General features: G+C 46.5%; 1 protein-coding gene across 5 annotated transcripts in view; it reads left to right on the plus strand.

Annotated features, from left to right (window-relative positions):
* The window catches only part of OAS3 (2'-5'-oligoadenylate synthetase 3), a 35,155-nt gene extending 16,258 nt beyond the window's left edge, over positions 1–18,897 (plus strand). The window contains exons 8-16 of one of the 5 annotated variants that reach the window (XM_063614533.1): positions 6,443–6,618; positions 8,037–8,287; positions 8,683–8,827; positions 9,605–9,778; positions 11,401–11,686; positions 13,097–13,272; positions 13,615–13,859; positions 15,278–15,425; positions 15,582–18,897. In XM_063614533.1, coding sequence (XP_063470603.1) covers positions 6,443–6,618; positions 8,037–8,287; positions 8,683–8,827; positions 9,605–9,778; positions 11,401–11,686; positions 13,097–13,272; positions 13,615–13,859; positions 15,278–15,425; positions 15,582–15,620 — 1,640 coding nt within the window. In that variant the 3' untranslated portion in view covers positions 15,621–18,897. The remainder of the gene's footprint in view (positions 1–6,442; positions 6,619–8,036; positions 8,288–8,682; positions 8,828–9,604; positions 9,779–11,400; positions 11,687–13,096; positions 13,273–13,614; positions 13,860–15,277; positions 15,426–15,581) is intronic. The other 4 variants (XM_063614534.1, XM_055235943.2, XM_055235942.2 and 1 more) reach the window with 4 other exon arrangements.
* Positions 18,898–19,858: the final 961 nt, after the last annotated feature.

Here is a 19,858-nt window from a genome sequence, read left to right on the forward strand (position 1 = left end):
CTTTAGTTTAATTAGATCCCATTTGTCAATTTTGGCTTCTGTTGCCATTGCTTTTGGTGTTTTAGTCATGAAGTCCTTGCCCATGCCTATGTCCTGAATGGTATTGCCTAGGTTTTCTTCTAGGGTTTTTATGGTTTTAGGTCTAACATGTAAGTCTTTAATCCATCTTGAATTAATTTTGTATAAGTGTAAGGAAAGGATCCAGTTTCAGCTTTCTAGATATGGCTAGCCAGTTTTCCCTGCACCATTTATTAAACAGGGAATCCTTTCCCCATTTCTTGTTTGTTTGTTTGTTTGAGACAGAGTCTCGCTCTGTTGCCTAGGCTGGAGTGCAGTGGCGTGATCTCGGCTTACTGCAAGCTCCACCTCCCGGGTTCACACCATTCTCCTGCCTCAGCCTCCCAAGTAGCTGGGACTACAGGTGCCCGCCACCACACCTGGCTAACTTTTTGTATTTTTTAGTAGAGACAGAGTTTCACCATGTTAGCCAGGATGGTCTTGATCTCCCGACCTTGTGATCTACCCTGCTCGGCCTCCCAAAGTGCTGGGATTACAGGCGTGAGCCACTGCGCCCAGCCCCCATTTCTTGTTTTTGTCAGGTTTGTCAAAGATCAGATGGTTGTAGATGTGTGGCATTATTTCTGAGGGCTCTGTTCTGTTCCATTGGTCTATATCTCTGTTTTGGTACCAGTACATGCTGTTTTGGTTACTGTAGCCTTGTAATACAGTTCGAAGTCAGGTAGCGTGATGCCTCCAGCTTTGTTCTTTTGGCTTAGGATTGTCTTGGCAATGCAGGCTCTTTTTTGGTTCCATATGAACTTTAAAGTAGTTTTTTCCAATTCTGTGAAGAAAGTCATTGGTAGCTTGATGGGGATGGCATTGAATCTATAAATTAATAAATTACCTTGGGCAGTATGGCCATTTTCACAATATTGATTCTTCCCATCCATGAGCATGGATTCCATTTGTTTGTGTCCTCTTTTATTTCACTGAGCAGTGGTTTGTAGTTCTGCTTGAAGAAGTCCTTCACATCCCTTGTAAGTTGGATTCCTAGGTATTTTATTCTCTTTGAAGCAATTGTGAATGGGAGTTCACTCATGATTTGGCTCTCTGTTTGTCTGTTATTGGTGTATAGGAATGCTTGTGATTTTTGCACAGTGATTTTGTATCTGAGACTTTGCTGAAGTTGCTTATCAGCTTAAGGAGATTTTGGGCTGAGATGATGAGGTTTTCTAAATATACAATCATGTCATCTGCAAACAGGGACAATTGGACTTCCTCTTTTCCTAATTGAATACCCTTTATTTCTTTCTCCTGCCTGATTGCCCTGGCCAGAACTTCCAACACTATGTTGAATAGGAGTGGTGAGAGAGGGCATCCCTGTCTTGTGCCAGTTTTCAAAGGGAATGCTTCCAGTTTTTGCCCATTCAGTACGATATTGGCTGTAGGTTTGTCATAAATAACTCATTATTTTGAGATGTGTCACATCAATACCTAGTTTATTGAGAGTTTTTAGCATGAAGGGCTGTTGAATTTTCTCGAAGGCCTTTTCGGCATCTATTGACATAATCATGTGGTTTTTGTCGTTGGTTCTGTTTATATGCTGGATTATGTTTATTGATTTGTGTATGTTGAACCAGCCTTGCATCCCAAGGATGAAGCCAACTTGATCAGGGTGGATAAGCTTTTTGATGTGCTGCTGGATTCGGTTTGCCAGTATTTTATTGAGGATTTTCACATAGATGTTCATCAGGGATATTGGTCTTTTTTTGTTGTGTCCCTGCCAGGCTTTGGTACCAGGATGATGCTGGCCTCATAAAATGAGTTATGGAGGATTCTCTCTTTTTCTATTGATTGAAATAGTTTCAGAAGGAATGGTATCAGCTCATCTTCGTACCTCTGGTAGAATTCGGCTGTGAATCCATCTGGTCCTGGACTTTTTTTGGTTGGTAGACTATTAATTATTGCCTCAATTTCAGAGTCTGTTATTGGTCTATTCAGAGATTCAACTTCTTCCTGGTTTAGTCTTGGGAGGGTGTATGTGTCCAAGAATTTATCCATTTCTTCTAGATTTTCTAGTTTATTTGTGTAGAGGTGTTTATAGTATTCTCTGATGGTAGTTTGTATTTCTGTGTAATCGGTGGTGATATCCCCTTTATCATTTTTTATTGCGTCTATTTGATTCTTCTCTCTTTTCTTCTTTACTAGTCTTGCTAGTGGTCTATCAATTTTGTTCATCTTTTCAAAAAACCAGCTCCTGGATTCATTGATTTTTTGAAGGGTTTTTTGTATCTCTGTCTCCTTCAGTTCTACTCTGATCTTAGTTATTTCTTGCCTTCTGCTAGCTTTTGAATGTGTTTGCTCTTGTTTCTCTAGTTCTTTTCATTGTGATGTTAGGGTGTCAATTTTAGATCTTTCTTGCTTTCTCTTGTAGACATTTAGTGCTATAAATTTCCCTCTACACACTGCTTTAAATGTGTCCCAGAGATTCTGGTATGATGTGTCTTTGTTCTCATTGGTTTCAAAGAACATCTTTATTTCTGCCTTCATTTCGTTATGTACCAAGTAGTCATTCAGGAGCAGGTTGTTCAGTTTCCATGTAGTTGAGCGGTTTTGAGTGAGTTTCTTAATCCTGAGTTGTAGTTTGATTGTACTGTGGTCTGAGAGACAGCTTGTTATAATTTCTGTTCTTTTACATTTGCTGAGGAGTGCTTTTCTTCCAACTATGTGTCAATTTTGGAATAAGTGTAATGTGGTGCTGAGAAGAATGTATATTCTGTTGATTTGGGGTGGAGAGTTCTGTAGATGTCTATTAGGTCCACTTGGTGCACAGCTGAGTTCAATTCTTGGATATCCTTGTTAACTTTTTGTCTCATTGATCTGTCTAACGTTGACGGTGGGGTGTTAAAGTCTCCCATTATTATTGTGTGGGAGTCTAAGTCTCTTTGTAGGTCTCTAAAGACTTGCTTTATGAATCTGGTGCTCCTGTATTGGGTGCATATATATTTAGAACAGTTAGCTCTTCTTGCTGAATTGATCCGTTTACCATTATGTAATGGCCTTCTTTGTCTCTTTTGATCTTTGTTGGTTTAAATTCCGTTTTATCAGAGACTAGGATTGCAACCCTTGCTTTTTTTTGTTTTCCATTTGCTTGGTAGATCTTCCTCCATCTCTTTATTTTGAGCCTGTTTGTGTCTCTGCATGTGAGATGGGTCTCCTGAATACAGCACACTGATGGGTCTTGACTCTATCCAATTTGCCAGTCTGTGTCTTTTAATTGGAGCATTTAGTCCATTTAGATTTAAGATTAATATTGTTATGTGTGAATCTGATCCTGTCATTATTATGTTGGCTGGTTATTTTGCTCATTAGTTGATGCAGTTTCTTCCTAGCATTGATGGTCTTTACAATTAGGCATGTTTTTGCAGTGGCTGGTACTGGTTGTTCCTTTCCATGTTTAGTGCTTCCTTTAGGAGCTCTTGTAAGGCAGGCCTGGTGGTGACAAAATCTCTCAGCATTTGCTTGTCTATAAAGGATTTTATTTCTCCTTCACTTATGAAGCTTAGTTTGGCTGGATATGAAATTCTGGGTTGAAAATTCTTTTCTTTAAGAACGTTGAATATTGGCCCCCACTCTCTTCTGGCTTGTAGAGTTTCTGCAGGGAGACTCGCTGTTAGTCTGATGGACTTCCCTTTGTGGGTAACCCGACCTTTCTCTCTGGCTGCTGTTAACATTTTTTCCTTCATTTCAACTTTGGTGAATCTGACAATTATGTGTCTTGGAGTGGTCTTCTCGAGGAGTATCTTTGTGGTGTTCTCTGTATTTCCTGAATTTTAATGTTGGCCTGCCTTGCTAGGTTGAGGAAGTTTTCCTGGATAATATCCCGCAGAGTGTTTTCCAACTTGGTTCCCTTCTCCCCGTCACTTTCAGGCACAACAATCAGACGTAGATTTGGTCTTTTCACATAGTCCCATCTTTCTTGGGGGCTTTGTTCATTTCTTTTTACTCTTTTTTTCTCTAAGCTTCTCTTCTCGTTTCATTTCATTCATTTGATCTTCAATCACTGATATCCTTTCTTCCACTTGATAGAATCAGCTGCTGAAGCTTATGCATGCATCACATAGTTCTTGTGCCATGGTTTTCAGCTCCATCAGGTAATTTAAGGTCTTCTCTATGCTGTTTATTCTAGTTAGCCATTCGTCTAATCTTTTCTCAAGGTTTTTAGCTTCTTTACGATAGGTTCGAACATCCTCCTTTAGCTCGGAGAAGTTTGTTATTACCAATTGTCTGAAGCCTTCTTCTCTCAACTCGTCAAAGTCATTCTCCGTCCAGCTTTGTTCCATTGCTGGCGAGGAGCTGCATTCCTTTGGAGGAGAAGAGGTGCTCTGATATTTAGAATTTTCAGCTTTTCTGCTCTGGTTTCTCCCCATCTTTGTGGTTTTATCTACCTTTGGTCTTCGACGATGGTGACGTACAGATGGGGTTTTGGTGTGGATGTCCTTTCTGTTTGTTAATTTTCCTTCTAACAGTCAGGACCCTCAGCTGCAGGTCTGTTGGAGTTTGCTGGAGGTCCACTCCAGACCCTGTTTGCCTGGATATCACCAGTGGAGGCTGGAGAACAGCAAATATTGCAGAACTGCAAATGTTGCTGCCTGATCCTTCCTTTGGAAGCTTTGTCTCAGAGGGGCACCCAGCCATATGAGGTGTCAGTCGGCCCCTACCAGGAAGTGCCTCCCAGTTAGGCTACTCAGGGGTCAGGGACCCACTTGAGGAGGCAGTCTGTCCGTTCTCAGATCTCAAACTCCATGCTGGAAGAACCACTGCTCTCTTCAAAGCTATCAGACAGGGACGTTTAAGTCTACAGAAGTTTCTGCTGCCTTTTGTTCAGCTATGCCCTGCCCCCAGAGGTGGAGTCTACACAGGCAGGCAGGCCTCCTTGAGCTGCGGTGGGCTCCACCCAGTTCAAGCTTCCCAGCCACTTTGTTTACCTACTCAAGCCTTAGCAATGGCAGATGCCCCTCCCCTAGCCTCGCTGCTGCCTTGCAGTTTGATCTCAGACTGCTGTGCTAACAGTGAGTGAGGCTCCGTGGGCATGGGACCCTCCATGCCAGGTGCAGGATATAATCTCCTGGTGTGCCACTTGCTAAGACCATTGGAAAAGCACAGTATTAGGTTGGGAGTGTCTGGATTTTCCAGGTACCATCTGTCATGGCTTCCCTTGGCTAGGAAAGGGAATTCCCCGACCCCTTCTGCTTCCCGGGTGAGGCGACGCCCTGCCCTGCTTTGGCTCATGGTCCATGGGCTGTACCCACTGTCCAACAAGCCCCAGTGAGAGGAACCCAGTACCTCAGTTGGAAATGCAGAAATCACCCATCTTCTGCGTTGCTCACGCTGGGTGCTGTAGACTGGAGCTGTTCCTATTTGGCCATCTTGGAACCTCCTCTCTGGATTTCTTTTTAATGTGTCCTCTTTGAAATGTGCTGTCCCTCCTGAATCTGAGAGCTCATTTCTTCCTTCCTTGAAGCTCATCTCTGCCAGTGGATAACCTTTTGCAGTCACTTTTCATGAAGAAGGCATTTATTTTAGAGGGCAGGCTTATGAAAGTGAAGGACGAGACTCAATTGTAGCTTCCTCTCTGTGTCTTTTTTTTTTTTTTTTCTCAGAAAATAGTTTATTGGCTCATTTAAAAAAAAACTTTAAAAATAAACCTCATATTTTATCGATTTAGATTTACATGAAAATTGCAGAAACAGTACAGGTAGTTCCTATATACTCTACTTCCAGTTTCTCCTATTAACATCTTATAGTATGGTACATTTGTCACTATTAATGAACCAATGTTAATACAAATTGATTAATATTGTGTCTTGTTTTTCTTCTTCTGGAAGATAACGTTAATAATAGCAATAATTACTACTTATTGAGCACATGACATATTCTACATACTGTTCTAAGCACTTCACATGTAGATTTCAACCGATTCTTACAATAGCCTTAGAAGGATAGATAGGTGCTATTTATGATCCCCCTTTTACAGGTGAGGAAACTAGACCCGAAGAGATAAAAATCACACAGCTTGGATCTGAACCCAGGCTTATCTGTCTCCAAAGCTCACTCCTTTAACCACTATGTGACATAGCTTTTCTGGCTCAAGATTATCCATCTTTCAGCTTTCAGGGAAAATTTTAAAAACAAAAAATAAATAGATTATCCACAATGCAGTTACTGGATGGATTAGCAAAAAATATTGAAAAGCATCCAGTACAGAATTGATACTGAAAAAATGATAGCTCTGATTGTTATTCAATGTTATAGTGTATTATTGATTGCAATGTTAGGTGATTAATGTTAGAATATTCTTAAAGGCTGGTGAATGGAGGGTTGGTAAATGCTGCTGTCTTCAATTGGAGTTGCACGCTCAGGGTGTTTCAAACTTCTACAGGGCAGCTCGGTTCTGGCACCAAACCAAATCCCCAGGTCTACTCGAGTCTCCTCACCAGTGGCTGCCAGGAGGGCGAGCATAAGGCCTGCTTCTCAGAGCTGCGGAGGAACTTCGTGAACATTCGCCCTGTCAAGCTGAAGAACCTGATTCTGCTGGTGAAGCACTGGTACCGCCAGGTGAGTTGCCCCGGCCCCTCCCAGGAAGCCGCCACTGTCATGGCAACCGCCCCAGCCAATCAGCTCCTCCCCTACACCCACATTTCCCCTCCTTTACTTCTTATTGGTCATCCAAAGCAGAAGGACTGGCCTCCTCCATCCTCCATTTCCTGCCCAGATCTGGAAGCCACTGTGAGGAAAAAATCTTCTCTCCATCAAGTCTAAAGTCCTCATTTCTTGTACTTGGGGTTCACTGTCCCTCTTTAGCCCATCCACTTCTCTCTTTTGACACTGCAAATGTTTTCTCTGTTTTTCCCTCACCTCCAAGCCTTTGCTTATGATATTACCCCCACCACATCTCTATTTTTAGAAAAGAAAACTCCCCTTTCTGGAAGCCTGGAGCTGGCAATGATCACCATATGGTAAGGGCCTGTGTAAGACAGAAAAACCAGAGCACTTGAACAGAAAAGATCTGAACAGAAAAGCTGATGACTCTTATGGGCTCCCGGATCAAGCTGTGCCTTAAAGGAGATCTACTCCAAGGCTTTTGGGTTACATCAGCCAATACATTCTTTCATAGGCTTTTTTTTTTTTTTTTTTGAGAAAGGGTCTCACTTTGTCACCCAGGCTGGAGTGCAGTGGCACAATTACAGCTCATCGCAGCCTCGACCTTCTGGGCTCAAGCAATCCTCCTGCCTCAGCCCCCCCAGTAGCTAAGACTACAGGCACGCACTACTACACCTGGCTGATTTTTGTACTTTTTGTAGAGACAGGAGTCTCACCATGTTGCCCAGGTTAGTCTAGAACTTCTGAGCTCAAGTAATCCACCCACCTTGCCTCCCAAAATGCTAGAATTACAGGCGTGAGCCACCACGCCCCAGCCTTGTTGCCTCTTTTGAGTTGCACTAAATTCTGAGCATCCTTCAGAACTCCCTTACTAAATACTTCTCTGAATTCTGACTTGCATTCATGCATCCCTATGTTCAACAAACATCTATCGAGCACCCGCTATTTCTAACTCTTGTGATGGACACTGGGATACCAAGATGGATATATTGCAGCCCCTATTCCTGTACAATCACCCCATGTTATGTGATTAATGTTAAAATATTCCTAAAGGCTGGTGATGGATGGATTCGTCAACGCTTCCGTCTTCAATTAGAGTTACACACTCAAGATGCTGCAAATTTCCAGATTCCTTGAGGGGAGACACTAGGCAAAAGCCAGGTCTGAGCTCTCAGTCTCACTGTATGACCTTAGACAAGTCACTACCCTCCTCTGAACCTCAGTTTACCCACCTGTAAAATGAGAAGCATCAGCAAGTTTCTATTCTTTCTGCGCTTCTGTTTTCTATATTCCCTTCCTGCCCCGAGTGCTTATGGCCACACTCAGCTCACATCCACTAATCACTCATCTTTGGTTGGCCTTGTGTGACACAGGTTGCAGCTCAGAACAAAGGAAAACGACCAGCCTCTGCCTCTCTGCCCCCAGCCTACGCCCTGGAGCTCCTCACCATCTTTGCTTGGGAGCAGGGCTGCAGGCAGGACTGTTTCGACATGGCCCAAGGCTTCCGGACGGTGCTGGGGCTCGTGCAGCAGCATCAGCAGCTCTGTGTCTACTGGACGGTCAACTATAGCACTGAGGACCCAGCCATGAGAATGCACCTTCTTGGCCAGCTTCGAAAACCCAGGTGAAGACCCGCTTCCCTTTGCCTGGCTTCATTATCTTCCTCCTCCCCACTGTCACCCTGGAGTCAGTCATCCAGGAGGAGTCCAAGGTAGGGTTTGGGGTGGCAATCCCGCTCCTCACTCTGCTTCCCTCTGGACTCTTTGCTGAGGAAGTGTGGTCATAAGGAGTCCGAAAAGAAACCAGGGCCAGTTTTATTAGCACGATAAAATAGTACTTCTCAGTTGAAGGGGCCAACCAAGGTAGCCAATTGAGACTGCTTCTGCACTTGGGCAAGACTGAGCCAACCCTGAGGTCCTGACACTCTTTCCAGCCCTCACGCCCCTTTTCAGCCCTCCCACCCACCTCCTCTTTCACTGACTCCTACCTTCCCCACCCACCTTCCTGTTGTGCCCCCAGACCCCTGGTCCTGGACCCCGCTGATCCCACCTGGAATGTGGGCCAGGGTAGCTGGGAGCTGTTGGCCCAGGAAGCAGCAGCGCTGGGGATGCAGGCCTGCTTTCTGAGTAGAGATGGGACATCTGTGCAGCCCTGGGATGTGATGGTAAGATGGAGGGTCCTGAGGGGCAGGGGGCCCTGCGCCCTGCCTTCTAGTCAGGTTCCCTTAACCTGCCGGTGCACCCATCCCCAGCTGCTAGGAGTGTTGGTTGCTGACAACTCATAGCCACCGCTTCTCTGGAGACTTGCCTTCCATGAAATGCACAGATTGCTACATCCCAGCCAGTGCCTGAGTGACACAGGGTTACAAAAGGCCCAACTTTGTCTCCAGGTGGAACCGATTCTGTGATGCAATTCACGTTCCAGCGCTCCCTGTGGAATCAGGCAAACACTTGTCTCCAGCTGAGCACCCAGCTTTGCTGAGCCTCTTCTCTGCCCTCTGCTGCTGTCCTTGTTCCACTTCTCATCCAAGCACTGCCCCAATTAATCATATGCACAAGAATTCCCACCATGGGCCCTGCTTCTAGGAAAACTGAGACATAAGCCACTTGCAGCTCCCAAAAGGATATGATTTTATCACATTTACTATTTTGCAGCAGGGTCTCATAACCAGCATTTAATACTCAAGACAATCCATTGAGACCCGGGCTTCATTATTGCACTCATTTAAACATGGGGAAACTGAGGCTGTGTATTGATGCTGGAACCAAAATTCAATCTCAGGTCCTTCTGATGCTACCTCAGAACCTACCCACCAGCTGAGAAGGAAAGAGGGACATGGGAGACAGTGGGAGTCTTGTCCTCGGAGGACATCAAGGGGCAGGGCTTGGGTGAGCACTGGGAGTCCCGTCTCAAGCTGACCCTGCCTGGATTCTCTCTGCAGCCAGCCCTCCTTTACCAAACCCCAGCTGCGGACCTTGACAAGTTCATCAGTGAATTTCTCCAGCCCAACCGCCAGTTCCTGGCCCAGGTGAACAAGGCCGTTGATACCATCTGTTCATTTTTGAAGGAAAACTGCTTCCAGAATTCTCCCATCAAAGTGATCAAGGTGGTCAAGGTGAGTCCTCAGAGAGCTGTAGGCAAGCAACGTCCTGCAAGCTGGTGATCTCTCCCAGCCCAGGGCCAGGCTTGACCCATTTCCGCCCTCGCAGCAACCAGCAAAAAGCCAGGCATAGAGAAAGAGCCGGAAAGTGGTCATGGGAGGATGGCAGAGGGCCCAGATATGTCCAACAAGTCTCTTTTGGTTGCTAGTGACACTCAACTCAAGAGGCAACAAAGGAATGTATTGACTGATGTAACTGGAAAGTCCTGGGGTAGGGCTGCTTACAGGCATAGCTAGATCCAGGAGCCCAGGAAGCATCATCAGGACTCAGTTTTTCTCTCCAGTTCTTGGTTCTGCTTTTTAATGTCTTGCATAGGCCCTTAACATATGGTGGTCTTTGGCAGCTCTAAGCTTCCAGAAAGGGGAACTTGTTTTTTCTTAAAATTCATTGGCCTGGCTTGGGTAACCTCCCAACCCCCAAACTAGTTACTGGGGCTAGGGAGACATTATGCTCTGGATGGCCAAGACTGGGTCACATGGTGAAGTGGCCCCCGCCTAGTCCTCATGGGCTGAGTGTGGGGTAGGGGTGGTCCCTCCAAAGAACACCAGGATGCTGATCCCAGGTGGAAAGGACACTGGGGGTGTACAAAAGGTCACACTGTCCACGGCACTGGATACAGCCTCAGTCCACAGTTGGAGAGACAAGTGAGACCCAGATCAGCTAGAAAGAGTGTCAGCATAAAGCCAGCCAGTGAACAGTGCCAGGGATGCTGGTTTGCTGTGTGACCATAGGCATGTACCTTCCCCTCTCTGATCCTCACCTTCCTGATTTCTTTTTTTTTTTTTTTTTTTTTTTGAGACGGAGTCTTGCTCTGTCACCCAGGCTGGAGTGCAGTGGCGCAATCTCGGCTCACTGCAAGCTCCGTCTCCCAGGTTCACGCCATTCTCCTGCCTCAGCCTCTCCGAGTAGCTGGGACTACAGGCGCCCGCCACCACGCCCGGCTAATTTCTTGTATTTTTAGTAGAGATTGGGTTTCACCGTGGTCTCGATCTCCTGACCTCGTGATCCGCCCGCCTCGGCCTCCCAAAGTGCTGGGATTACAAGCGTGAGCCACCGCGCCCAGCCTACCTTCCTGATTTCTAACACTTGAGGAGAGTGGCTTGGCTCACTGGCTCTCAACCCTGGCTCCCCTGGCTTGACCTTGGAATCACAGTTTTTAAAAAATATGCTGATGCCCAAGCCCCAACCCAGGAAAACTTAAATCACAGTCTTGTGGGCTGGGAGCCAACCATTGGTCATTTGTAAAAGCCTTCCAGGTGCAGACAGGCTTGGGAGCTGCAGGCCCAAAAAACCAACCAACAAACAAACCACTTCTCAGATCCTCTCCAGTCACAAAACATGATGGAATGAGAAATTTTCCATTTGTTGAAGGGTTTAAACTTACTTCTTGCACGCTTCTTTTTCTTAACAATCTTAAATACAATCTTTCTTACCATATTAAAGATCTAACACAGAGAGGTTAGATGATTTGTCCAAGGTCACACAGTCGGTTTTCTAACTCATAGTCCAGAACCCACAGGCAAAAGGATGCCAAGCCGTGCTTCAAGGGTTGAGCCACCTGCCGTGTCCTCTCTAGGGTGGCTCTTCAGCCAAAGGCACAGCTCTGCGAGGCCGCTCAGACGCCGACCTCGTGGTGTTCCTCAGCTGCTTCAGCCAGTTCACTGAGCAGGGGAACAAGCGGGCCGAGATCATCTCCGAGATCCGAGCCCAGTTGGAGGCATGTCAACAGGAGCGGCAGTTCGAGGTCAAGTTTGAAGTCTCCAAATGGGAGAATCCCCGCGTGCTGAGCTTCTCACTGACATCCCAGACGATGCTGGACCAGAGTGTGGACTTTGATGTGCTGCCAGCCTTTGACGCCCTAGGTGAGGTGCCCTGGCGTAGACCCGAGAGGGGGACATACAGAGGCAGGGCCGCCATGGGCAGTTGTAGAGGTTGCACGGGACACAACCAGGCCACATCTGTTCGCATCATTGCAGGCATTGTCGTTGTGTATGTTCATCACAACTTTCCTGCAAAGTATCTAAAGAAGAGGGCGCTTTTTGCTAATGTGCACAGGCACCCTGTGGGCTAACAGTGGCCTCATGTTGGGTTCTAGTCCCAGCAATTCCACCAACATGCTGGATGACCTTGAACAAGGGACTTCCCCATCCTGAGCCCCAGTGTCTTTATCTCACATCTGACAGTAAGGACACTGATGTTTCTTGCACATTCCCAGCTTTGAGTGGTTTGTGTGCCACCCACCTCCCCACCTGCTGCAGATCCATTCATTCAGTTCTTTCAATACATGCGTCTACTCTGTGCCCAGTGCTCTTCCAGGCACCAAAAATGAAGCCTTGAACAAAATAGACACAACTCTCTTCATATCTCTTCAATTCTCAGTTTGATTAGCAATTTTCAGAGTGAGAAAATCCCTTGTATCTGAATTTATTTGGTTTCTGAGTTTGAGGGAGCAGGTGGCCAAGGTAGGGATTCATGCAGAATTTTCTTTTAAGAGACAAGGTCTTACCTTATCACCCAGACTGGAGCGCAGTGGCATGATCATGACTCAATGCAGCCTCGAACTCCTAGGCTCAAGTCATCCTCCTGCCCCAGCGTCCTGAGAAACTGGGACTACAGGTGCACACCACCACACCTGGCTAATTTATAGAATTTTTTGTAGAGATGGGGATCTCACTATGTTGCCCAGGCTGATCTGAAACTCCTGGCCTCATATGATCCTCCTGCAGTGGCCTTCCAGAATGCTGGGATTACAGACGTAAGCCACTGCACCTGGCCCAGAAATTTATCTGAATCTATTCAGTTCTTCAGTTCAGAGAGCAAGAATTTGGATATTAAGGAATGCCTTTAATTGGATATTAAGGAATGCCTATAAGTGCAATGTAACCAGAATGGTGATGTCAACTCCATACACAGCTCTGTTACCTGCAGGAGGTTGTAAGACTGAGCCTGCCCTCCCTCGGTTAGAGAGAAAGATAAGCAAGTATTAGAGAGGTGTTAAGGACAGGCTAGCTCCCCGCTGAGACTTTTTCCAAGGTAGGTAAGCAGATGGTTTGAAAGGGAGCAGAAAAGGGAGTATGACTGTCACCAGGGATTTAATGTGGGTCATGCCATATCTGTGTTCCACCTAAAAACACCCTGTGGCCTCCCAGTGGATCCCAGACCACCCTTAGGAAAGCACCCAAGAGGTAGCAGATCTCAGAAGTCCTTTCTAAGTTGGCCCCACCGGGACACCGTGGGAGCCGGAGTGATGGTACCCATCTCCCCATCTCCAGGCCAGCTGGTCTCTGGCTCCAGGCCCAGCTCTCAAGTCTACGTCGACCTCATCCACAGCTACAGCAATGCGGGCGAGTACTCCACCTGCTTCACAGAGCTACAACGGGACTTCATCATCTCTCGCCCTACCAAGCTGAAGAGCCTGATCCGGCTGGTGAAGCACTGGTACCGGCAGGTTCGGCACATGGATAGGCCACCTTCCCCAGTTGCCCTGGGCTCTGCCTCTGGAGCACTTTCCTGGGAGGAAGCAGGGCCCAGCCCTGGCCAAGATTCTGGGTTGATAGAGCAGAGAAGAAAGAGTGCTATGTCTCAGCTGTGGGACCTTAGTTTTCTTATCTGTAAGATGGGGGTGATAAAACTGTGTCACAAGATGTGATGGGATAATGCATGGCAAGGCATCTGGCACATGTAGGTGCTCAATAAAAGTTTTGGGGTTGCTTTGCCAAGTCCAGAATAATCCCTTCTGCACCTCATCAGTGCCAATATGAACCAACATATCTTTCTCCTCGTTCTCCAGTGTAACAAGATCTCCAAGGGGAGAGGCTCCCTACCCCCACAGCACGGGCTGGAACTCCTGACTGTGTACGCCTGGGAGCAGGGCGGGAAGGACTCCCAGTTCAACATGGCTGAGGGCTTCCGCACAGTCCTGGAGCTGGTCACCCAGTACCGCCAGCTCTGTATCTACTGGACCATCAACTACAACACCAAGGACAAGACTGTTGGAGACTTCCTGAAACAGCAGCTTCAGAAGCCCAGGTTCAGGTCTACCCACAATATTCCAGAATTTCAGACCCGGGATCACTCACTCTCCCCACTTTCTAGATTGCAGAGCAGAGATGGGAAAACACTCTTCTTAGAACTGATTCCTCCCTAGAAGTTATATTCTTAGCACCTGAGGAACAAACAGTCCATTTTCTGGTCACCCAGGAGTAGGGTTGCCAGATAAAATGCAAGACCCCAAGTTAAATCTGAGTTTCAGATAAACAATGAATAACTTCTTAGTATAAGTATGCCTGATGCCATATTTGAGACATAATTATGCTTAAAAATTTATTCACTGTTTATCTGAAAGTCAAATTTAACTGGGCATTCTGGTTTTTTGTTATTGTTGTTGTTTGTTTTTGTCGCCCAGGCTGGAGTGCAATGGCGCGATCTTGGCTCACTGCAACCCTCCGCCTCCCGGGTTTAAGCAATTCTTCTGCCTCAGCCTCCTGAGTAGTTGGGACCACAGGCGCATGCCACTATGTCCAGATAATTTTTGTATTTTTAGTAGAGACAGGGGTTTCACCGTGTTGGTGAGGCTGGTCTCGAACTCCTAGCCTCAAGTGATCTGCCCGCCTAGGCCTCCCAAAGTGCCGGGATTACAGGCATGAACCACTGTGCCCAGCCTTGTATTTGTATTTGTTAAATCTGACCACCCTACCTTTGAACCCACCCAGGTGCCATAAGCATGTTTCATTCTTTGGGATTTTGCCTACCTCTGAAATGGGTACAGAGATAACAGAGATGCTTTTGCAACCTCAGGATGCATCTCCAGTCAGTGAGGAGTGGCTACTTAGAATGATGTGTTGAAAAAGCTTCTGAGGTTGTGATTTGACTCAGCTGGAAAGAGTAGGCTAACCAGCTAGTGGTGTCCAAAGGTTGTGCATCCCAAATGCAAAAATTCAAAATCTGAAAATGGCCCAGAATTTGAAGTTTTTGACCACCAAAAAAATGCTCAAGGAAAATGCTCATTGCAGCATTTGGATTTTCAAATTAGGGATTCTTAACTGGTAAGTAGGTAGAGTCCAAAATCTGAAAAAATTTGAAATCCAAAACACTTCTGGTCCCAAGCATTTTAGATAAGAAATACTCAACCTGTATCATGGATGCAGGAAGGGAGAGTAGTGGAACCAGTGCTGTGATTGATTAACAATGCCTCCCCTGCATAAGGAAGGGGTAAGCGGTAGCACTGTGGTTGATTAGTAATGTTTGCCTGAATGCAGAATGGCAAAGTGGCCATGTGCGTCTTATTTTCTATACCTTCCCTGTAGTGTGTGCCTGGAGCACTGAGGAATCTCTGAGCTCTGGCCCTAGCCCCTGCAAAGTGTTAGATGAAAAGGGAAAATAGTCCAACCAGTGCCACAGGTGGACACCTAGATGTTGCCAGGAATAAGACTGACCCTGGGTGGGAATTACAGGCCTATCATCCTGGATCCGGCTGACCCGACAGGCAACCTGGGCCACAATGCCCGCTGGGACCTGCTGGCCAAGGAAGCTGCAGCCTGCACATCTGCCCTGTGCTGCATGGGACGGAATGGCATCCCCATCCAGCCATGGCCAGTGAAGGTGAGAGATCTGTGGTGCCAAAGGAAGTACCCTTTAGGGGTAAGGGGGGAGCATGGTCAGGGGAGGGACATGACTCCTCCTAAAGGGGCAGGGCCCAGTGATGGCCCCAGGTATGCCCCTGTGCTTCCATTTTCTCATCCGGCTGTGTGGTCTCAGCTTCTGCAGAAAGGATGGGGTTACCAACATCTCCTATAATACTTCCCCAGGCTGCTGTGTGAAGTGGAGAAAATCAGCGGTCCTACAGGATGAAAAGAAGATGGACACCAGCCCTCAGCATGAGGAAATTCAGGGTCCCCTACCAGATGAGAGAGACTGTGTGTGTGTGTGTGTGTGTGCGTGTACACATGTGTGCATGTGTGTGTTTTAGTGACTCTGCTCTCCCAGCTCACACACTCCCCTGCCTCCCATGGCTTACACACTAGGATCCAGACTCCATGGTTTGACACCAGCCTGCATTTGCAGCTTCTCTATCACTGCCATGACTCTATCCTGGTACCACCACTGCTGCTTCCCACCCAGCTGAGAATGCCCCCTCCTCCCTGACTCCTCTCTGCCCATGCAAATTAGCTCACATCCCTCCTCCTGCTGCAATCCATCCCGTCCTCCCATTGGCCTCTCCTTGCCAAATCTAAATACTTTATATAGGGATGGCAGAGAGTTTCCATCTCATCTGTCAGCCACAGTCATTTGGTACTGGCTACCTGGAGCCTTATCTTCTGAAGGGTTTTAAAGAAGGGCCAATAAGCTGAGAAGAATTATCTACTCAATTAGTGATGTCTGCCATGCATGCAGTAGAGGAAAGTGGTGGTACAAGTGCCATGATTGATCAGCAATGTCTGCACTGGATGCAGAAAAAAGAAGGTGTTCGCAGGTTTACAGTGTATGTGTGGACTATTGAAGAGCCCTCTGAGCTCGGTTGCTAGCAGGAGAGCATGCCCATATTGGCTTACTTTGTCTGCCACAGACACAGACAGAGGGAGTTGGGACATGCATGCTATGGGGACCCTCTTGTTGGACACCTAATTGGATTGCCTCTTCATGGGAGGCCTCCTTTTCTTCACTTCTATGCTGCACTCCTCCCCTAGTTTACACATCTTGATGCTGTGGCTCAGTTTGCCCTCCTGAATTTTTATTGGGTCCCTATTTTCTCTCCTAACATGCTGAGATTCTGCATCCCCACAGCCTAAACCTGAGCCAGTGGCCAAACAACCCTGCTCAGCCTGTTTCTCTCTGCCCTCCAGAGCAAGGCTCACCAGGTCCATCCAGGAGGCTCTCCTGACCTCAAGTCCAACAACAGTGTCCACACAGTCAAGGTTCAGCCCAGAAAACAGAAAGCACTCTAGGAATCTTAGGCAGAAAGGGATTTTATCTAAATCACTGGAAAGGCTGGAGGAGCAGAAGGCAGAGGCCACCACTGGACTATTGGTTTCAAGATTAGACCACTGTAGCCGAATCAGAGGTCAGAGAGCCGCCACTGCTACTGCTAATGCCACCACTACCCCTGCCATCGCTGCCTCACATGCACAAAACTGGAGTCGAGACCTAGGTTAGATTCCTGCAACCACAAACATCCATCAGGGATGGCCAGCTGCCAGAGCTGCAGGAAGACAGATCCCACCTCCCTTTCTTAGCAGAATCTAAATTACAGCCAGAACTCTGGCTGCAGAGGAGTCTGAGACATGTATGACTGAATGGGTGCCAAGTGCCAAGGGACGGAGTCCCCAACAGATGCATCCTGGCCATCTGTTGGGTGGATGAGGAAGTGGGTCTATCTCAGAGGAAGGAACAGGAAACAAAGAAAGGAAGCCACTGAGCATCCTTTCTCTGCCCCCCAGGAGTGTCTTAGACAGCCTGACTCTCCACGAACCACTGTTAAAACTTACCTGCAAGGAATGCCAGATTGAATGGGATGGGAAAAGCCTTTCCTCGTTATTGTCATGCTTGGAGAGAGGTTAGCGACCAAGGGCAGCTCCTCTGATTCACCTAGAGCCTGTTCTCTGCCCTCTTTGGCTCAGCCTACAGAGACTAGAGTAGGTGAAGGGACAGAGGACAGAGCTTCTAATACCTGTGCCATATTGACAGCCTCCATCCCTGTCCCCCATCTTGGTGCTGAACCAATGCTAAGGGCACCTTCTTAGACTCACCTCATCGATACTGCTTGGTAATCCAAAGCTAGAACTCTCAGGACCCCAAACTCTGCCTCTTGGATTGGCCCTGGCTGCTGCCACACACATATCCAAGAGCTCAGGGCCAGTTCTGGTGGGCAGCAGAGACCTGCTCTGCCAAGCTGTCCAGCAGCAGAGTGGCCCTGGCCTGGGCATCACAAGCCAGTGATGCTCCTGGGAAGACCACGTGGTGGGTTGCAGTTGGGTACCTTCCATTTCCACCACACAGACTCTGGGCCTTTCCGCAAAATGGCTCCAGAATTAGGGTAATTATGAGATGGTGGGAACCAGGGCAGCTCAGGTGCGTGATGCAAGGAGTGGTTGTCATCTGGGTAGGGCAGAGAGGAGGGCTTGCTCATCTGAACAGGGGTGTATTTCATTCCAGGCCCTCAGTCTTTGGCAATGGCCACCCTGGTGTTGGCATATTGGCCCCACTGTAACTTTTGGGGGCTTCCCGGTCTAGCCACACCCTTGGATAGAAAGACTTGACTGCATAAAGATGTCAGTTCTCCCTCAGTTGGTTGATAGACTTAATGGTCACCCTAAAAACACCCACATATGCTTTTCTATGGAACCAGATAAGTTGACACTAAAGTTCTTATGGAAAAATACACACACAATAGCTAGGAAAACACAGGGAAAGAAGAGTTCTGAGCAGGGCCTAGTCTTAGCCAATATTAAAACATACTATGAAGCCTCTGATATTTAAACAGCATGGCACTGGTACGTAAATAGACCAATGCAGTTAAGTGGCTCTTTCCAAGACTCTGGGGAAAAAAGTAATAAAAAGCTAAATGCAATCAATCAGCAACTGAAAGCTAAGTGAGAGAGCCAGAGGGCCTCCTTGGTGGTAAAAGAGGGTTGCATTTCTTGCAGCCAGAAGGCAGAGAAAGTGAAGACCAAGTCCAGAACTGAATCCTAAGAAATGCAGGACTCCAAAGAAATTGGTGTGTGTGTGTGTGTGTGTGTGTAATTTTTAAAAAGTTTTTATTGAGATATAAGTCAATACCATAAAGCTCTCACCCTTTTAAAGTGTACAATTCAGTGGTGTGAGTATATTCATAAGATTTATACTTGGTGTCTATTCATAAGACTTATATTCAGCATATTCATAACTACAGCCATATCACAGATGCATTCATCATAATAATTCCAGACATTTTCGTCACCCTAAAAGGAAACTCTGAAGCCCATTAGCAGTCATTCCCCATTCCTCCAACCCATTGTCTCCCTAATCCCTAGAAACCGCCAATCTGCTGTGTATTTCATCTATTGTCAACATTTCATATAAATGGCATCATACAATATGTGGCCTTTTGTGTCTGGCTTCTTTAACTTAACATGTTTTCAAGATTCATTCATGTTATAGTATATGTTGGGGTTTCATTCCTTTTTATTACCGAATGACATTTCCACTGCATAAATGGACTACATTTTGTTTATCCATTCTTCCATTGATAGGTATTTGGATATACTCCACTTTTTTGCTATTTTGCTGCATTTTTTTGCTATTATGACTAATAGCTGCTATGGACACTCTTGTATGAGATTTTGTGCAGACATATGTTTTCATTTTTCTTACGTATAAAAGGTGATCCGCAATTGATGACCCGATCATAAGTCAAGGAGCATCTGTGTGCTGTATTAATCAGAGTTCTCCAGAGAAACCAAACCATTAGAATAGAGAGAGATATATAGAAAGAGATTTATTATGAGGGTTTGACTTGTGTTATTATGGAGTCTGAGAAGTTCTGTGATCCACCGTCTGCAAGCTGGAGACTCAGGAAGGCCAGTGGTTGTAGTTTCAGACCAATTCAGAAGGCTGAGAACCAGGAGATTGCTGGAATAAGTCCCAATCCAAGTCTGAAACCCCAAGAACCGGGAGCATCAATATCCGAGGACAGGAGAAGACAGATGCCTCAGCTCACGCAGGGAGAGAAAATTTGCTGTTCCTCTTTTTGTTCTATTCAGGCCTCCAGTGGATTGGAAGATGCACACTCACTGTGGTGAGGGCTGTCTTCTCTACTCAGTCTACAGATTCAAATACTAATCTCTTCCAGGAATATGCTTACAGACACATCCAGAAATAACATTTTCCCAGCCATCTGGGCATTCCTTAACCCCGTCCAGTAGACACATAAAATTAACTCTCATGTATACCTAGGAGTGGAATTGCTGGATCATGTGATAACTCTATGTTTAGCCACTTGAGAACTGCCAGACTGTTTTCCACAGTGGCTGCACCATGTATTTATACACACCCACCGC

The sequence above is a fragment of the Symphalangus syndactylus genome, chromosome 13, assembly GCF_028878055.3.
Source record: "Symphalangus syndactylus isolate Jambi chromosome 13, NHGRI_mSymSyn1-v2.1_pri, whole genome shotgun sequence".
NCBI classification, from domain to species: domain Eukaryota; kingdom Metazoa; phylum Chordata; class Mammalia; order Primates; family Hylobatidae; genus Symphalangus; species Symphalangus syndactylus.